This window comes from Candoia aspera, chromosome 1 (genome assembly GCF_035149785.1).
Source record: "Candoia aspera isolate rCanAsp1 chromosome 1, rCanAsp1.hap2, whole genome shotgun sequence".
In the NCBI taxonomy this organism is placed as follows: domain Eukaryota; kingdom Metazoa; phylum Chordata; class Lepidosauria; order Squamata; family Boidae; genus Candoia; species Candoia aspera.
The window spans coordinates 6,205,264-6,222,028 of record NC_086153.1 but is presented as its reverse complement, the minus strand read 5'-3'; the positions used below and the strand labels follow the sequence as shown (position 1 = coordinate 6,222,028).

Here is a 16,765-nt window from a genome sequence, read left to right as displayed (position 1 = left end):
TCTTCCCGCCCACCTGCGGGGCTCCAACGGTGGGGAGGAAAAGAAAAGACCCCGAATGCTTCCATGACCTTTGATAAGAGTTTTGAATCGCTTTGGGAGGAGAGGACGGGGGTCAACCATCACCAACCGTGCTTTAAGGATTCATTAGCATCATTTACAAGCACTGTGGCAGCACAGGCGTCCAAGTCTGGGCGGTGGGGCCGGCCTCCCCTCGGGAACTACTGCGCAGCTGGATTCTTGCTGTAGTCTTACGTTACCTCTCGGCAAATGGTGGGGAAACAGCCTCTGGCTCATCATACCCATGTTCACCCAAACGTTGGACTGCTGGGTCCGGGTAGCCGGCTGCTGTCTCAGGAAGAGCAGGTGGCGGGGAAAGAGCTCCAGCTCCGGACGGCCAGTGGCACTGTTTCTAATCACCTGCGGGGCGAAACAAAACCAGGTCTTGCTTCGTCCAGAATCAAGGAGGACTGTCCCATCTTAAGCAATGCAGAGGAGGTCGCAGACCTGATGTACGGAGAGACTTTTTTTTTTAATCCGTTCAATCGTGTCCGATTCTCGGAGAACGCCCTGCGGTTCTCTTGGCAAGGTTTTTCAGAAGTGGTTTGCCACGGCCTGCTTCCTGGGGCTGAGAGAGAGGGACCGGCCCAAGGTCACCCAAGGCGGGACTAGAACTCACAGTCTCCCGATTTCTAGCCTGGGGCCTTAACCACCACACCAAACTGGTCAGGAGCTAATCCCCAGGCAGAGAAAGCCATGCTCCCAGGAGCCAAGGATCCCCAGAGGCACTGCTCACCTTAGCTGACTTTTTACCAAAAGATTCTTGGAATAAAAAAATCAAACAAGGTCAGCGTGCTGCAAGGCACAATTCTTGAGGGACATATTTATTGTACAGGACTGGGTATGGGCCCCATAAAAGTCCCACTAGGGTGGGAATAGGACCCCTTGAACAGCTCTCTGGCTGCACCCACCATGGCAGTTGTGAGTGTGTCCACCATATACTCAAAACTCCAAATATGCCTTTCGTGCAAAAAAGTTGCCTCCTCTGCGTTTAGTTCATAGGTGGGCTCCATCTCCATCATCCTTCCATCCATGGAGCCCCAGGTTTCATGAACATTAGAAGAGCCTCTGGCAGTGAGGCTGAAACCCTTTGGAGATGAGATGTATGTAGACCAGGGTATCTCAACCAGGGTTCTGTGGCACCCTAGGGTTCTGCGAGAGGTCACTAGGGTCTCCCTGGGAGATCACGATTTATTTAAAAAATTATTTCAAATTCGGGCCACTTCACCTTAAAGAGGTAAGTTTCATTCTTTATTTTTAGTTTAGGAACACTGTTAATGCATCTAGACAGGCCTACCCATGAAATGAGTATCATAATTTGGTAACTTCCGGCCTATATTTGAGTCTGAATGCGCAGGGGTTCCCCAAGGCCTGAACAATATTTCAAGGGTTCCTTCAGGGTCAAAAGGTTGAGAAAGGCTGGTGTGGACTGTACTGGGCCAGTTGATCTGATGATTCCAAGGCTTATGGCAAATGCTGCTCTCATTCCCCAGAGGTTCCTCATTCTTCTTAGTTCAAGAGCTCGGGCATAAGTGGTCATCCCTGCCTGAAGAGCTGAAGAGCTTCTGCCAGGGCAAAGGACAAAGAACAGTATCTTCCTAGTTCCAATGGTGGGATTCTGAGCCCATTTTGATTTGAGAACGTGACTGAGACCCACCCAGGTAGAGGATTAGATTGTTATACAGCCATCGGGAGTACAAGTGGATCTAAACACGCTTCTTGCCTGTCATTAGGGCTTTGCAGATGATGCTCCTATTCTGCAGGGTCCAAGTGTATGACCTGGACAGTTAGTTCAACTCTGATCTACTGGATGGATAGATACAATCAAAACCATAGAATTGTACAAGTGGAAGGAAGGGACCTCAAGGATCACGTAGTCCAACCCTCTGCAATATGCAGGAAAACCAATTAAGCCTTCAATGATGGGTGGCTTTCCAGCCTCTTAAAAACCTCCAGAGATGGAGAACTCATCATCTTCATAGGTAGACTATTCCGCTGTTGTACAGATGTTATTGTCAGAAAGTTTTATTTACATTTACATGAAATCTAGGGACCTGCAACTTGTATCTGTTATTTCTTGTTCTAGTTCTGGGGCTATGGAAAACAAACCATCTTCCCTGGAGCTTCCCTTTATGTACCTGAACACGGCTATTTATTTATTTGCTACATTTAGAAGGCCACCCAACTCCATAAAGATCCTGGGCAGCGCACTACAATTAAACAGAAAGCCTAGCCTGTATCAAAGGTGACCTATGATAATGGATTTCAACTGGCATCCCAGGCAGCCCCATCCTCACCTTACTCATTTATAAGCTCAAGCATGGGGCCCATTTTCAGCCCCGAAGGGCAGCTGATTGTAGCCTCACCCAAGACGAGGGGTATTTCTATGTACAATACATGTGTGCTTCTTGTAGCGGTATGCCCCCTCCCTTACACTCCACTGGCAATGTACAGTCCTGAGGTCTGCCCGGGATAAAAAAAATCATCCAGCTTCTTGGACCATGAAAGATACTTGTTTCCATGGAGAACGTGTGGGAGAAATTTAGTGGTAAATCTGAGCTTCTGGATGCTACTTCTAGGAAGAGAACTTCAGCGCACAGGGAGTGTCCAGTTCTTCAAAAATGGATATGTAAAATCTTTATTTTGAGCTATTAAGGAGGAAAAGTCAGCACTTTGCTGAGCAAACAATGATGCTTGTTTTTAAAAAGCTGGCGTAAAACCAGTTCCCCCAATTCTGAACAATTCTGCCCTCATGGGAGGGTCACCACAGTAGCACATTGCAGCAACTTTTATGAAGGCTAAATAAATATGCAAAGCAACAATGGAACCACATAGCAACAAGTACAAGAAAACCTCAATTTACCAGGTCACTGGGGCAGAGAAGTGTCAGTTAATCCTGTACATCTGTTAAATCCAAAAGACATTTTCATATTTATGTACTTTTGCTGTGTGTAAAATGCCTGCCAGCTATTATGCACCTGTGCAAAAATATTCAGCTGGCCTCTTGGTTCTTTCAGCCAGCAAGAGCTACACCATTTTTGTTCTGTTAATATCTTCCCCCAGATACCAACCCCCATTGTGGGAAAGGTATGTTCCAAGAATGGCATTTTTTGCAGCTGTCCACAAATGAGGCCTCCTCAATCTTCCTCTTTGCCCCATCCCAGCAGCCCAACCTCCCCTTTTCTTTTTTCACCAAGCTCCAATCTTTCTGCTCACACCAGAATCTTTCCAGTATTTTCCTATAATAAGTAAAGCTATTATAACTATTTTGAGGAGATGTCTGGGCACATTGTCCATGGTATCCAAAGTCCATTAAACTGAGGTCTGTTAAATTGAGGCTTTACTGTACTTTTTATAACACAGAAGGACCAAATAGGATTCTTAAGTCTAATTTGATGGCTGGTGGAGACCCAGTGCGGGGTCCTAGTTAGAGCAGAGGGCCCAACCTTTAAGGGATTGGTAGACACATTCAGAATTTTGAGAATGGTCTGGGCACTCTCACCTCACGGCTTCACAAAATAGACGTCATGGAGACGTAACAAGTTACAGAACGCCAATTTGACAGAATGCTACCTTTCACCCTCATCTCATTTCATTTGCAACGTTCCCAAACTTTTCTGCTATCTTTGTCCTTTGGGGCACACGTTTTAAAAAAACACTGGGCTGCAGTTACTCAGTCATTTTCCTAAGGAAAATTAAAGGCCAGAGGCTCTTCTGCAAATAAAAGCAATCCTGGAGGTAGGCGTTCTGCTTTATAATATGCCAGTTTCCCATTTTAAAAAAAAATTAAACAGTTTTTTAAAGAACGTAAATTGTCAGGCAGGGCACAAAATAAGAACCAAGAGAGGTATCCTCGAATCCCCACAAATACCCTGTTGGGGATCCTGGGTCAGTGTTTGACTGGGACCAGGGACAACGAGGCTCAAATCCACACTCAACCATGAAGATCGTTGAAGTAAGGTCACTGGTAAGATGAAGATCATGAAGTAAGATCAACTTACTTCACAGGATCGTTTGCTGAGAATAAAAGGAGCAGTGACCCCCATGTAAACTGCCTTGAGCTCCTTAGACCAAAGGTAGGAAACTCATGTCAAAAATAAATGAGATATAAAATCTGTACCATATGAATAAAATACCAAGGGTGAAGTTGATTTGCGTTATTACCAAACCACAGATCTGAAAGCCAATGGAGACCAAGCTAAAACAATTGCCAGCCCCCATTTCTATAAAGCACTAACATCCAGCAGCCAAGGTGTGATTAAACCAATATAATACCAAATGTGATCATAACCCTGCTGTTTTTTTTACTGCTGCTGTGACACTGAGCTCATCAGTGGTCTGCGCTACCATCTATGATTTTAAAAATGCCTAGAAGGAAACAGCCAAAGGATAAGGCCTCCACTGGAAGTCAACAGATAGTTTCACCAATTCAGTTTTGGGCTTGATCCAAATTCCAGAGAGGTGGCCGCATCAAACAAGTGCTGCAGAACTAGCCACGTGGCACGGCGTATTAAAACTGGCAAGATTCACTGAACCAGAAACTCTCGTGGTTGTAACATTCAACGCCACGCTGATCATGCTGTTTATTACTCTCCCCTTTCATCCTGTGCCCATGTTCTTACTTGCCAGTAGATGATGATGAAGCAGCAGGCTCTAATCCATAAAACCTTGTGCCAGCAGCCGGAAATTATTCTTCTTCATCACTATTACCCCATTACTTCCCCACCTGATGCCACTGTACTTGCGGGGGGAAACAACAATTCACCCACAACCTGTTAAAAATGCACATTTCGCGCTGTAATACCTATTTTGGCACAGAACTAACTTATTAAGCCAAAAAGGTGTCAAATATTGTGTGTGGGTATACAAGCTGAAGGGGAAATTTTAAGTTTTTAATGGAAAACTTATGCTGGGAGTTATCAAAAATCCCAAATCAGGTTTCTTCCACCTGATCATCCCAGGCGTGCTGCTGTATCACTTCTATCTAGCAAAACAGATGTATGCTGACTGTAAAGGTAAAGGTTTCCCCTGACATTAAGTCCAGTCGTGTCCGACTCTAGGGGGCGGTGCTCATCTCCGTTTCAAAGCCGAAGAGCCGGCGTTTGTCCGTAGACACTTCCGTTTAGTCATGTGACCGGCATGACTACACGGAACGCCGTTACCTGCCCGCCGAAGCGGTGCCTATTAATCGACTCACATTGGCATGCTTTCGAACTGCTAGGTTGGAGTCCCACAAATACAACTGGGGAAGGTTGTGCTGAAGATTACGTGTCCCAAGCAGTTTCTTTTTCCTCCCACTAAACTGAGATCAGCCAAATTCATCTGACCTTTTAAAAACTCTAACACCTAATTAGTACATTACCTGTTATTAGCACACAAGGTTTTTTTAAAAGTTAAGGATGTAATTTTGGCAAATATCTACAGTACATCTTTGGACAACCTTTTTACATCAAGCAATCAGCAAGGGCTTTCGTAACAATTAGGAATGCTAAAGAACTCAGTTCACATGTTCTGAAGAACCTGATCTAGGGTAACAATCTAGAGGACCACTGCCCCTTTTCAGTACTTACTGGTCTTGGCAAAGACAGGTTCGCTCCATACCAATGGTAGAGGGCTCTCCATACTGGTTCTGGGACAATTTCATAATTTTTCCCTTGAATTAATTCGGGTGATGGTTTTAATCGCCCACCTTCCAAAGTCAATGATGGAGCCTTCAAAAAATAAAAGGAAAAAAAAAATCAGGTTCCGGGTTTCTCTTTTGTTAAGCTTCTTGAAACTGCCCCATGCAGGAAGATTAAAAATCCTGAACCAAGTAAAGAATTAATGCACATTAATATCATAGGTTGAGCAACATTTGGGAGACCATCCCATTCCACAAAACAGATGTCATCATTAGAAGGGTATTAGTTGCATACTTGTTCATCATGGTGACTCTGCTGTTCCTTCTGGCAATGAGCCACTTCTTTCTAACCCTGGAGATGCAAGCATTAGCAAGTGTCTGACACATTAAGAAATGGTCCCTGTGCTGACTTTTTTTCCTTCTCCCTCCCCATCTCTTTTTCTTGAGCATTATGTCTTCAGACTGCAATCCTGTTTCACTGCTTAGCCTTTGGCTATAGAGCAGAGTTTAAATTGTTTAAAGAAGCTAAAAATAAGATTGGCAAATACCTTGAACACAACTTGATTAGTGCGGAACTCAGCTGCCCGAATTTAAATTGTACTGCAAAGTTAGTCCTCATCACTCCATCCATCCATACTGACTGCTAATTCAGTTCCAGGCCCTTTCATGGAGCTGTCAGTTGTTTTGAATGCTCCAAATACTTGAAAAAGAGCGTTTTTCTTATCCCAGTCTGCCCTTGCCTTAAAACAGGAGCTGAAAATTTGCAACCCTTCAGACATTATTGATCTATAACTTCCAAAATTCCTGCTTCCAAAGCCAACAGTCGGGGTTGCTGGATACTGTTATGACCCCACAAAATAGCCATTCCCTGCTTAAGGTCCTCCACTGACGAGTTTTTCCAAGTATCTTCCTTACGGAAGAGCAGAACGGAGTGACAGAAGAGGGCTCCGGAAGGCTGTTCTCCAGCATCAAATAACCATCTCCACACTGCCAGTTTAAGATTCTCCTTTTTACCCAGGTATTTTAATCCTCATTATCTCTCAGTCTACCATGGTAACTGAAATTGCAGTTGAAACTTTACTGCCATCTTATTGGGGGTGTCAGAAAACAGTTTACTCTCTATCAGGTTTTAAGAGATTCCCTTGTCCCTTATACTCTGTACCACCTAGAAATCTCCTGTGATGGAGGGGAGCAAATAAAGCAAATCCAACTGGATCTCATGGTTGTATCAGGGTGTGAGTTCTTCTCCCATCATTTTCTACCATCTACAACACACCTTCCCAGAAGGATAGCCACATTTAGCTCGCTTGCACACTCAGGGCATCTTAAACAACTAACAAATCTATAAGGGCAGAGGGTTTCATGGAGCAAAGCTGTATGGACTGCAATCCACCAAAGCTCTATGCCACGACAAAGTTATTAGAAACACTCTTGTTTTTACTTATAAGACACTTACCTTCACAGGCTCTTGCGTTACAAGTGGCTGGTTATCAATAGCTCCGGGCCGCTGTGGGTTCAGCAGCTGGAGTAATATATTCCCATTAGATGCAAGGAGGCACTGATTGTTATTGTCCGAAGAATTAAGCTGTTGAGCAAAACACATCTCAGCATTGGGGGTGGTGGCATAAAGAAAATCTGGAAGATAAATGAGGATGAATCAAAAATAAGCATTAAGTGCGCAGAGTTAAGAGGCAGATTATCAGTAAGGAGGGTCTCCAAATTGTAATGGGTAAGTAAGATTCAAGCCAAGGTGATCTTTTGAAAAATAGGAATGACAGATCCCATGCCCCAGGGCATTCATGAAATAGAAATTATTCTCAAGTCTCCAAATTATTTTGACTTCCCTAATTTCAGAGAAATCTCTATGATGTAATGACTCCAAACTCATTTTTAGCCATGAATAGAAAGGTATGAATTCTCAAAATTCAATAGCAGTCTTAAAAGCAGTTTTAGAGCATACAGATGAAGCTTATTTGAAACTAATAAAATTCTTTCTATCAATCTACAATCATAAACAATAGCTACTGACATACACGGGTGAGAAGAAAGGAGCTATTTACTCAAGCTAACTCCGCACGACTGGGGCATAGTTGCTTCTTTCTGCGTCCCAAACTGCAAAATAAATTTTTGCAAAATAAAACTGAAATTTGGTGTGATGAAAACTAAGCTAACTCTTACCTACATAGTTCCACCCAGCAAATGTGTAACGTTTGACACGGGACTAGGGCGTTAAAAGATGAATCTCACTCTTTTCTCTCTCCAAAATCTACTTTTTCCTGCAAGAGTTGGGCACAGCATCCTAGTAACCCCGTCTTCCAACATGTATCACTGAATAAAATCCTTCCTTTATACTATACAGCCATTTCTCTTCTCCTCCTTCCTCTATCTCTACTAGAATGATGGACAACCTGGGGTCTTCCAAATACTTGGGATACGAGGGACTCCCAACCATCCACTATGACCAGTGGAGAACACCAAGCAGTCTTTTCCTATTCCATTGCCTCTCCCATGCCAAACTCTAGGCCAGGGTAGGAAACCAATGGCCCTCGAGCTTTCTGAATTATAACTAACTCTCACCACCAGCTATGCTGACTTGCAAATGCTATGAGTTATTAGTTCAGTAACATCTAGAAAACCACTTTTTATAGCCCATAAGCTTCTTACGGCAGAATCTCGGCGCCTCCTTCTTCTACCCAGGATGCCATAGTCTTTTCCTATTGCTTCACATGTCCACTTGATGCTTCTGTTTGAAAAAGCTCATCTAATCTTTCAATACGTCTTACCTGGTTCGGCAATTTTCACACATCTAGTTTACGTTCAAAGCTCTTTAGAAATAAAACAGTTTGCCAGGCTGGTGTTGCTTTTTGGGTTAATGCTTACTGCTGTTTGTTGTCTCCGATGCTTCTGATGCAGTAGAAATATTATCTGAACACTTTTCTTCTGTGGCACTGAAGTTATTTGAAGCACCAATTTTGTCTTCTCCCTGCTCTGACGTAGGGGTCCCCGGACCCAGGAGAGCAGTCTTACCTCCATTTAAGACAGAAAAAGGCTCTATCGTAACAGGACTGGCATCCTAAATTGGAAAAGAAAGACGGAACTGAATTGTGGGGTGAGATGGTAGCACAGAAAGGCCCAAATATTTCCCATGGCCGTTTCCTTGGACTGCAGGGCTGTGTGGGGGGTTGTTCATTATGCAAATCCCATCCTGATTTACAAAATGTAAACTTGCCAAAGACCTTCCGTTTTGACTGGTTGAGGGGAAGGGAGGAGAAGAGGCTCAGATGATTAGCTTTCACAAAGATAAAACAAGAGTTCCTGTTGGATTAAACTAAGTTAAGTGGTCCAAATTGAGGGCTGCTCATGTAGGAGCAGATTTCATCCGTTGATGGATAATACTGATGAAAGCCTTAAAAGGTGAAGGAAGCATCCAGGGGAAAATGGGCCCAGTGAATACAGAGAAGCATTTCTTGGGACATGTTATTGTGACCTTAAGATCAGAGGAGGAACGCATAGATTCAAATAGAAGCAGGAAATGGTCTAAAGGAAAAGTCTTTAGAAATCTGTTTTATGGGGCGGAAGGCTTCGTGCTTCCTCACTCAACCCAACGAACGGAACCGAGGATTGCCTCTCTCAATCGTCAGCCATCCTAAAGATGGCAGGGTTATCCAGAAACCTGCCAGCATAATACCAAGTTATGCAGGGCCCGTGAACACTTTACTGGCAGCCTCATGGATTAAACTGGGGATTCTCAGCCAGGGTTTCCTGGCACCCTCGGGTTCCACGAGAGGTCACTAGGGGCTCCCTGGGAGATCACGATTTATTTAAAAAATTAATTCAAATTCAGGCCACTTCACCTTAAAGAGGTAAGTTTCATTCTTTATTTTTAGTTTAGGAACACCGCTAATGCATCTAGACAGGCCTACCCATGAAACAGATACAATTTGGTAACTGCCGGCCTACATTTGAGCCTGGACGTGCAGGGGTTCCCCGAGGCCTGAACAGTATTTCAAGGGTTCCTCCAGGGTGGAAAGGCTGAGGAAGGCTGGATTAAGCAATGGAAACATTTGCCTACAAAGCTTGGGATGGTGGGTTCAAATCCCTGTGTAACTTACCTTGGGGAAGTTTATGGATCAAGTATATGTTTCACAAGGTGGAAGTTCAGTTACGAGGAATGCTAGAGAGAAATGCCGGCTGGGATTCCTGGAGGGCTACTGTGGGCTATCCAGGCCTGTTTCCCCCAAGATGGCTCCCTCCAGCAGTGTGGATCTACAGCACCCAAAATCTCCAGCAGGCAGAATTCTGTGAGTTGTAGCCAGAATGCCTGGAGGGCGCCATTCCTCCTGTCTCAGAACTCGTTACACCAAATATATCTAAATCAAAACTGTTCCCCATTTCAACATCCTGAACCACTTCATTCTGATTTCAATGTTTAGAACTTTTTTTTAAAAAACACGATGTGGGGTTGTGGAACAAACTCCACGCATAATTTCCTTTTAAAGATGGGAGACAGCAAGATGAAGCAGAAGGTATCTGAACAACAAGAGGTACTGCATTTTTATCCAAAACAACGTGGACAAAGGAACAGAAAATACCAAGAAATGAATATAACAGCTTCATGGGTTTTCACAACAAATGTCTGAAACCAGTGTTGGTTTGGGACAACAACAGTCCTTCTCTGAAGGGGTGTGAAGGAACTTCAACTGCCATCTCGTTCTGGCGTGTAGACACTGGCACACTATTTGTTCATCAGTTTCTTGATTCAGCCATCACCTCTTCCAAATACAGGATGTGACTTACATATTTGACGTATTCTTTCCACTGCTGCCACCACTGCATTGCAATGAGAAACCAGTTGTGCCCTTGTTGAAGGCCATGCCTACTTTCTCGCTCTAACCAGCCTCTATGCCAAGAAAACACAAAAAGAGGTCAACCGTGCCATACTTAACAATGCTTGTGCTTAACATCTCCAGGGTGTAGACTCCCCACCCTGGCATCTTCCAGATTGCCTTTTCAAACTTATCTGGAGGGCAGTTAGCTTAGGAGACCTGAAGTTTTCAGGTGTTCATAGCAACTTGCCCGCCGCTGTCAGAAGGATGCTGTCAAATAATACCTTTCTGGAAAAGAGCGGCCAAGCTAGAACTGAACATGAATGCCTTTCTTTCAAATGTATGTATTTTGCTTGACCGTGGTATGAAAAACGTAACAATATTACCAAGAATCACAGGACTGTATCAATAAGATTTGGGGACAGAGGAGGAAATATAGGCAGAAGAAAATGGAACGCGTAGGGTACAGACAATGGTGATTATGTTGTTAACCGTGGCCATTCACAAAGCAGTCACTGGGTGATTACAAAGGCATCTGGCACTGACAAGCTAATTAACACATGCAGTGAGATAAAATCTTGCTCCCATTGAGGAACTAGTAATCCAAGCGAACCTCTGGACGACTGTGCTCTTTTTAATTACAACAGGATGGTGGCTGGAGTGGGGACAGAGGTTTTTATCACATTATAGGTACCCATTAGCTCAGTCGTGCCAGGATGCCAGTTACATCATTTAACAACTAATTTTTGAATGTCCACCTTAACAATAGAATTAGTTCTAACTGCCCTTTGCGTATTTCATTTCACTCTAACCTCAGTTTCTAATCCCCCCTCATCAGTGTGTGTGTGTGTGTGTGTGTGTGTGTGAGAGAGAGAGAGAGAGACCCCCCTAGATCTCTCTAGGGATCTCTTGTTTTGTAGACCATTCTCTAAGCCAGGGTTCCTCAACCAAGTTTCCGTGGAACCCTAGGGTTCTGTAAGAGGTCACTAGTGGTCCCCTAGGAGATCATGAAACAAATATCCTAATTTGGTAACTTCCGGCCTATCTTTGAGCCTGAATGTGCAGGGGTTCCCTGGGGCCTGAAAAATATTTCAAGGGTTCCTCCAGCGTCAAAAGGTCGAGAAAGGCTGCTCTAAGCCATTATGCTCCATGACATCTCCACTTGGCTTTTAGAGAGGGCATTCAGTGCTTCACATGTATTACAGAGTGTCACAATATTCCTCTGTGTGTGTGTGTGTGTGTGTGTGTGTAATATAGGTATGCTCACAAGCTCACTAAAGTTGAGATAAAAAGCATAACGCAGGTCACTTATAGTGCAATTACACACACACATACACACACACACCACTGAGTTCTGATGCGAGACCCATTGACCCACTTACGTAAGGACAACAAACTCAGCGACTTTGTGATCACCTACTAAAATGATGCACTAAAAACACATCGCAAAAACACTGGGTCCAATCTAGCCAAACACCAGGTGAGTTTAAACTTTCCAGGTTTTTGCTGACACAATCCTGCAGAACTGATGTAACTTTTCCATCAAAAGCTCTCAGAGGTTCCTTAGACTTTGGCTGTAATTAGCCCACTGCAAACACACCAGACTTGTAAGTTAGATTTCAATCAATGGTTCATGTGGGCACGTGTATGAAAAATATACCAAAACGGCAGGTTTGGAAGCTTATTCTATGGAGAAGTAAAGAAGCAATGTGAGTAATTCACACACACATACAGCCTTGAGTCACACTTTGTGTAAACCATTGTGTTTGTTTCTTCCAAAGCCTGCACTTGATGTATGGGACAGGGTTTCTCAACCTCTGCAACTTTAAGCTGTGTGGACTTCAACTCCCAGAATTCCCCAGCCAGAATGGGGAATTCTGGGAGTTGAAGTCCACACAGCTTAAAGTTGCAGAGGTTGAGAAACCCTGGTATGGGAGGTAGAGGTTGAGAGCTGCAGCAGGCCGCACAAGCAAGGCTACCTCACCCCCACATGGGTGAGACCAGATTTTCCTGTTTGCTGGGATTTGGGGTTTCCTTGCTTGTTTGTGCTAAGCCACCTTTAGGGCTTCAAATACAATTTGTATTTTTCTTGCCACAAAATGGCAAAAGCCATGTCTCTACTGTTTGGCAAAGGCTGGGACTGTCAACTGAGATTTCAAGGGTTGCAAAGTAAGGGTAAGTAAGGTGAAATTTGCTCACCTAAGTGTGACAAGCTTAGTTTCCCGTGGTTTGGTTACATGTGAACCTGAAACCTGTAATCTGTAAACCGTGCTTTATGACTTAGCATTCTGTGAAGCCTCTATGATTTCTCCAACCAGAGAGAGTTAAAGCAAACCATGGAATAGAATACATGAACCCAGCACCTGTATTTTAAGAAAACAGGATTCCTGGCTTACTGCATGCAAGTAAGAGCAGGACACACTTCCTTTTATATACAGTTGTAATTGAAATTATTCAACCCCCATTGCAAATCAGATTGATGGTCAAAATGTACAGACTTTCAGCTGTTTGCAATGAACAAATCAAACAAAAGCAATAGAAATGGCTCAACACAACAAATGCTTCAGGTGGTGTCCCCAAAGTCAAATGAAAGTGCAACCTATAATGACTGTTATGACCTGATGCAAACAAGCCAGACACCAGCTTCTGGCAGCATTCCTGAGGAATCTTAGCCCATTCCTCATGAGCAATGGCCTCTAGTTCAGTCACATTCTTTGGTTTGTGTGCTGCAACCACCTTCTTCAAATCCCACCAGAGATTTTCTATGGGGTTCAAGTCAGGTGACTGTGATGGCCACTGTAGAATCTTCCAGGACTTCTGCATCCAAGCCTTAGTGGAATTTGAGGTGTGCTTGGGATCATTGTCCTGCTGGAAGGTCCAATGATGCCCAAGCTGCAGCTTCCTTACAGATGGCATGAGGTTTTCTCCTAGGGTTTCCTGATACTTCCATGAATCCACCTTGCCGTCCACACGCTGCAGGTTTCCAGTGCCAGAGGATGCAAAGCAGCCCCAGAGCATCACCGAGCCACCACCATGCTTAACTGTAGCCAGAGTGTTCTTTTCAGCGCGTGCTTCATTCTTCTTCCTCCAGACATACTGCTGATCCATCGGGCTGAAAAGTTCCAGTTTTGTTTCATTGCTCCACAGAACAGAATCCCAAAACTTCTGTGGCTTATTGATATGATTTTGAGCATATTGGAGCCGACTTTTCTTGTGCTTTTGGGTCAGTAGTGGTGTACATCTTGGAGTTCTGGCACGGGAACCTTCTGTGTTTAGTACGCGCCTTACTGTGCTCGCTGAAACCTCAGTGCCTGTTGCCACCAAGTCTTGCTGCAGGTCTTTTGCAGTCACTCGAGGGTTTCCCTCCGCCTGCCTTCTCAGAAATCTGGTTGCAGCCACTGACTATTTCCTTCTTCTGCCCCGTCCAGGTAGTGTGAACCACTGTTCCTTTAACTCTGAACTTGCAAACTATGCTTCCAATGGTGTGTCTAGGAACATTCAGTGCCTTCACTTTCTTTTTGTATCCTGTTCCTTGTTTGTGAAGGGCGATGATCTCTTCTCTTACCTTTTTGGACCATTCTTTTGTCTTAGCCATACAGTATTTCTAACATTCTAACGTGACACTCAGCAAACCCCTAGCCACGTCAGGAATTTCATGTGTTCTAGCTCAAGCACACCTGGTGCAACTAATGAAGCCCTTTGTCCTGACTCCCAGGAAACACTCTGAGACAGGGAACTGGTCTCTAATGTTTTATTGCTAATACGTAACAGTAATCCTAGCAAACTGAACAAACGTGGGAAAAACCCAGCCATATAAACCCCGCAGGTTAAGGCGGTCCCAATCTGTGCCTCTTGGAATGGCTCACCAATTCCTCAGCGCTACGCATGCGCTTAACAGTCTGGAAGGGACCCCCCTGCTCGCCATCCTTACTCATGACACCCTTGATTAGTTGCATCAGGTGTGCTTGAGACAACACCCGTTTTGCATACTGTATGTGTGCTGTTGTGATGGATTCTATTCAGGGGGTTGAATAATTTTGAGACTGAAGTCATTATAAGTTACATTTTCAGTTGAATTTGGGGACACCACTTGAAGCATTCGTTGTGTTGAGCTATTTAAATTGCTTTTGTTTGATTTGTTCATTGCAAACAGCTGAAAGTCCATACATTTTGACAATCAACCTGATTTGCAATGGGGGTTGAATAATTTCGATTACAACTGTACCATCTAGCTTGAACACCTTTTTCTTGATCCCAGTCTGGAGGTAGCATATTAAGTCCTGATGCATCTTATTCCTTCCAAGCTCTTGATTGGAAGAAGCCAAAGAGGTTACCTTGCTTAAGTCCCTGTTCCAAAGCGTGCATCTTATTCTAAACCAAGGAAGAGTCTCCAGCGATTAATTTAAAAGGTGATGTCAGAAAATCAGACATACCTAATGATTTGTCCTTCATCTTCTGGAGTGGCAGGTCTTAAACCTAAGACTATATGGCACACCTAGAAAAAAGGGATGGAAGTGAAAAAGAGAAGGTGGGAAAATTTACTCTTGCCAGACAAAATGACTCAAGTTAACAGTAATGATTATTGGTCAATTAATGCTTGAACATCCACTTTGTACAAAAAGAGACAAGGGACAGAGAAGGAATCTGGAGAAGTGAGAGAGTTCCTGTGACACACAAAGCCAGCCTTCCCCAAGTTGGCATCCTCCAGATGTATGAGGATCACAGCTCTCAAAATATTAAGCCAGCATGGGTTCCTGATGCTCCTCCTTTTCCTCCACCTTAAATTCTGTACTTGATACCATTCCCAATACAAAAGAATCTGACAAATATGAAATGCCCAATACATTAAAAAATAGTATGAAAACCGCATGCAGCCAAAAGAATGGGGAAAAGAAAAACAACAGAAACAAAAACTGTGTATCTGATGCTCATTCAGGGAAAGAAGGCCTGGTTGAAGACTTAAGCCTTTTAACAGATTCCTGAAAGGTGAGAGTATCTCATGAACTTCAGGAGACCAGAGGCCACCAGAGAGAAAGCTGATCAAGAGCATCTGCAAGATGGAACATGCACAGTAATATCTCCCCTGGTAACTCCAACTATCGCCCATGTCTACAAGGACACTCAGGAATCCCAAGAGGTTTAGGACCTTCCACCATCAGGAAAACTTGAAACTGTTCCAGCTGCTAATTGGCAGGCAGAGCAGATGGAACAGGTATGTGGTCAGGTGACTCAATCAGCAACCTGGACGCTACATCCTGGACCAGCTGTAGCTTCCATTTCATGTCCAAGGGCAGCTCCACAGACAGCACACTATAGTAGCCTAAGTGTGAGGTTACTAATGCATGGACAATTGTATTTAGCCTCTGTCTATGAAAAGGGGCAGCCAGTATGCCAAAGATAATCTTTCCCGAAACAAGCGTTCCGCCTGCACTAACCCTAACCCCATTTCAGTGATGAATTGGAGGGGGTTTAGAGGAAGACTACCAAGTTGGGGGGAGTGGGTCTGGAAACCAAGACTTGTGAGGAATTGTAAAGGATCGGAATATTTTAGTCTAGAGCAGTGTTTCTCAACCTTGGCGGCTTGAAGATGCGTGGACTTCAACTCCCAGAATTCCCCAGCCAGCATATGCTGGCTGGGGAATTCTGGGAGTTGAAGTCCACGCATCTTCAAGCTGCCACGGTTGAGAAACACTGGCCTAGAGAACAGACAATTAAGGGCAGCGACATCAGTCTTCAAATATCTGAAAGGCTGTCACAAGGAAGAAGGAGTGGATTTATTCTTTATAGCCTCAGAAGGCAGGACCGGTACTAAGGAAACAGGTTCAGGCTAAATATCAGGTTGAACCTCCTATCTGAATGAGGTGTCAGTAGGAAGAACAGACTATCAGAAAGGCTCTAGTGGATCTGGCACTGAGCAGGGGGTGGAACAGATTACCTCAAAGGTCCTTTCCAAATCTAAGATTCTGTGGTTCTGAGTGGTGCCGCCTCACTCATGGCGCTATGTATCTGGGAAAGCTCCTAGTACATGGAGGAAACATTTGGCGAACAAATGGCGTTCCAAGATATTCACCCTGGACAACTATCACGACATTACGGCTGCAAGACTGAGGACAGCTGTATGGGAATGGATCAAACCTAGAGGGGCCCCTGCTGGGTATGGAGAAGGTTTCAGGTTCAATCCCCAGCATCAACAGGCAGTCAAGAGCAGACAAAACCGGGATGGGTCAACAGTACAAGACACCTTCCTATCCAAGATAAGCAG

The 16,765-nt window shown here is 44.2% G+C and overlaps 1 protein-coding gene across 3 annotated transcripts in view; it reads right to left on the bottom strand.

Moving 5' to 3' along the window:
- The window catches only part of USP32 (ubiquitin specific peptidase 32), a 162,619-nt gene that overhangs the window by 35,536 nt on the left and 110,318 nt on the right, over nt 1-16,765 (bottom strand). The window contains exons 11-16 of one of the 3 annotated variants that reach the window (XM_063296595.1): nt 14,937-14,998; nt 10,475-10,577; nt 8,558-8,750; nt 7,134-7,312; nt 5,628-5,768; nt 159-417 (exon numbers count right to left, since the gene is read on the bottom strand). In XM_063296595.1, the coding sequence (XP_063152665.1) occupies nt 159-417; nt 5,628-5,768; nt 7,134-7,312; nt 8,558-8,750; nt 10,475-10,577; nt 14,937-14,998 (937 nt within the window). The remainder of the gene's footprint in view (nt 1-158; nt 418-5,627; nt 5,769-7,133; nt 7,313-8,557; nt 8,751-10,474; nt 10,578-14,936; nt 14,999-16,765) is intronic. The other 2 variants (XM_063296601.1, XM_063296607.1) reach the window with 2 other exon arrangements.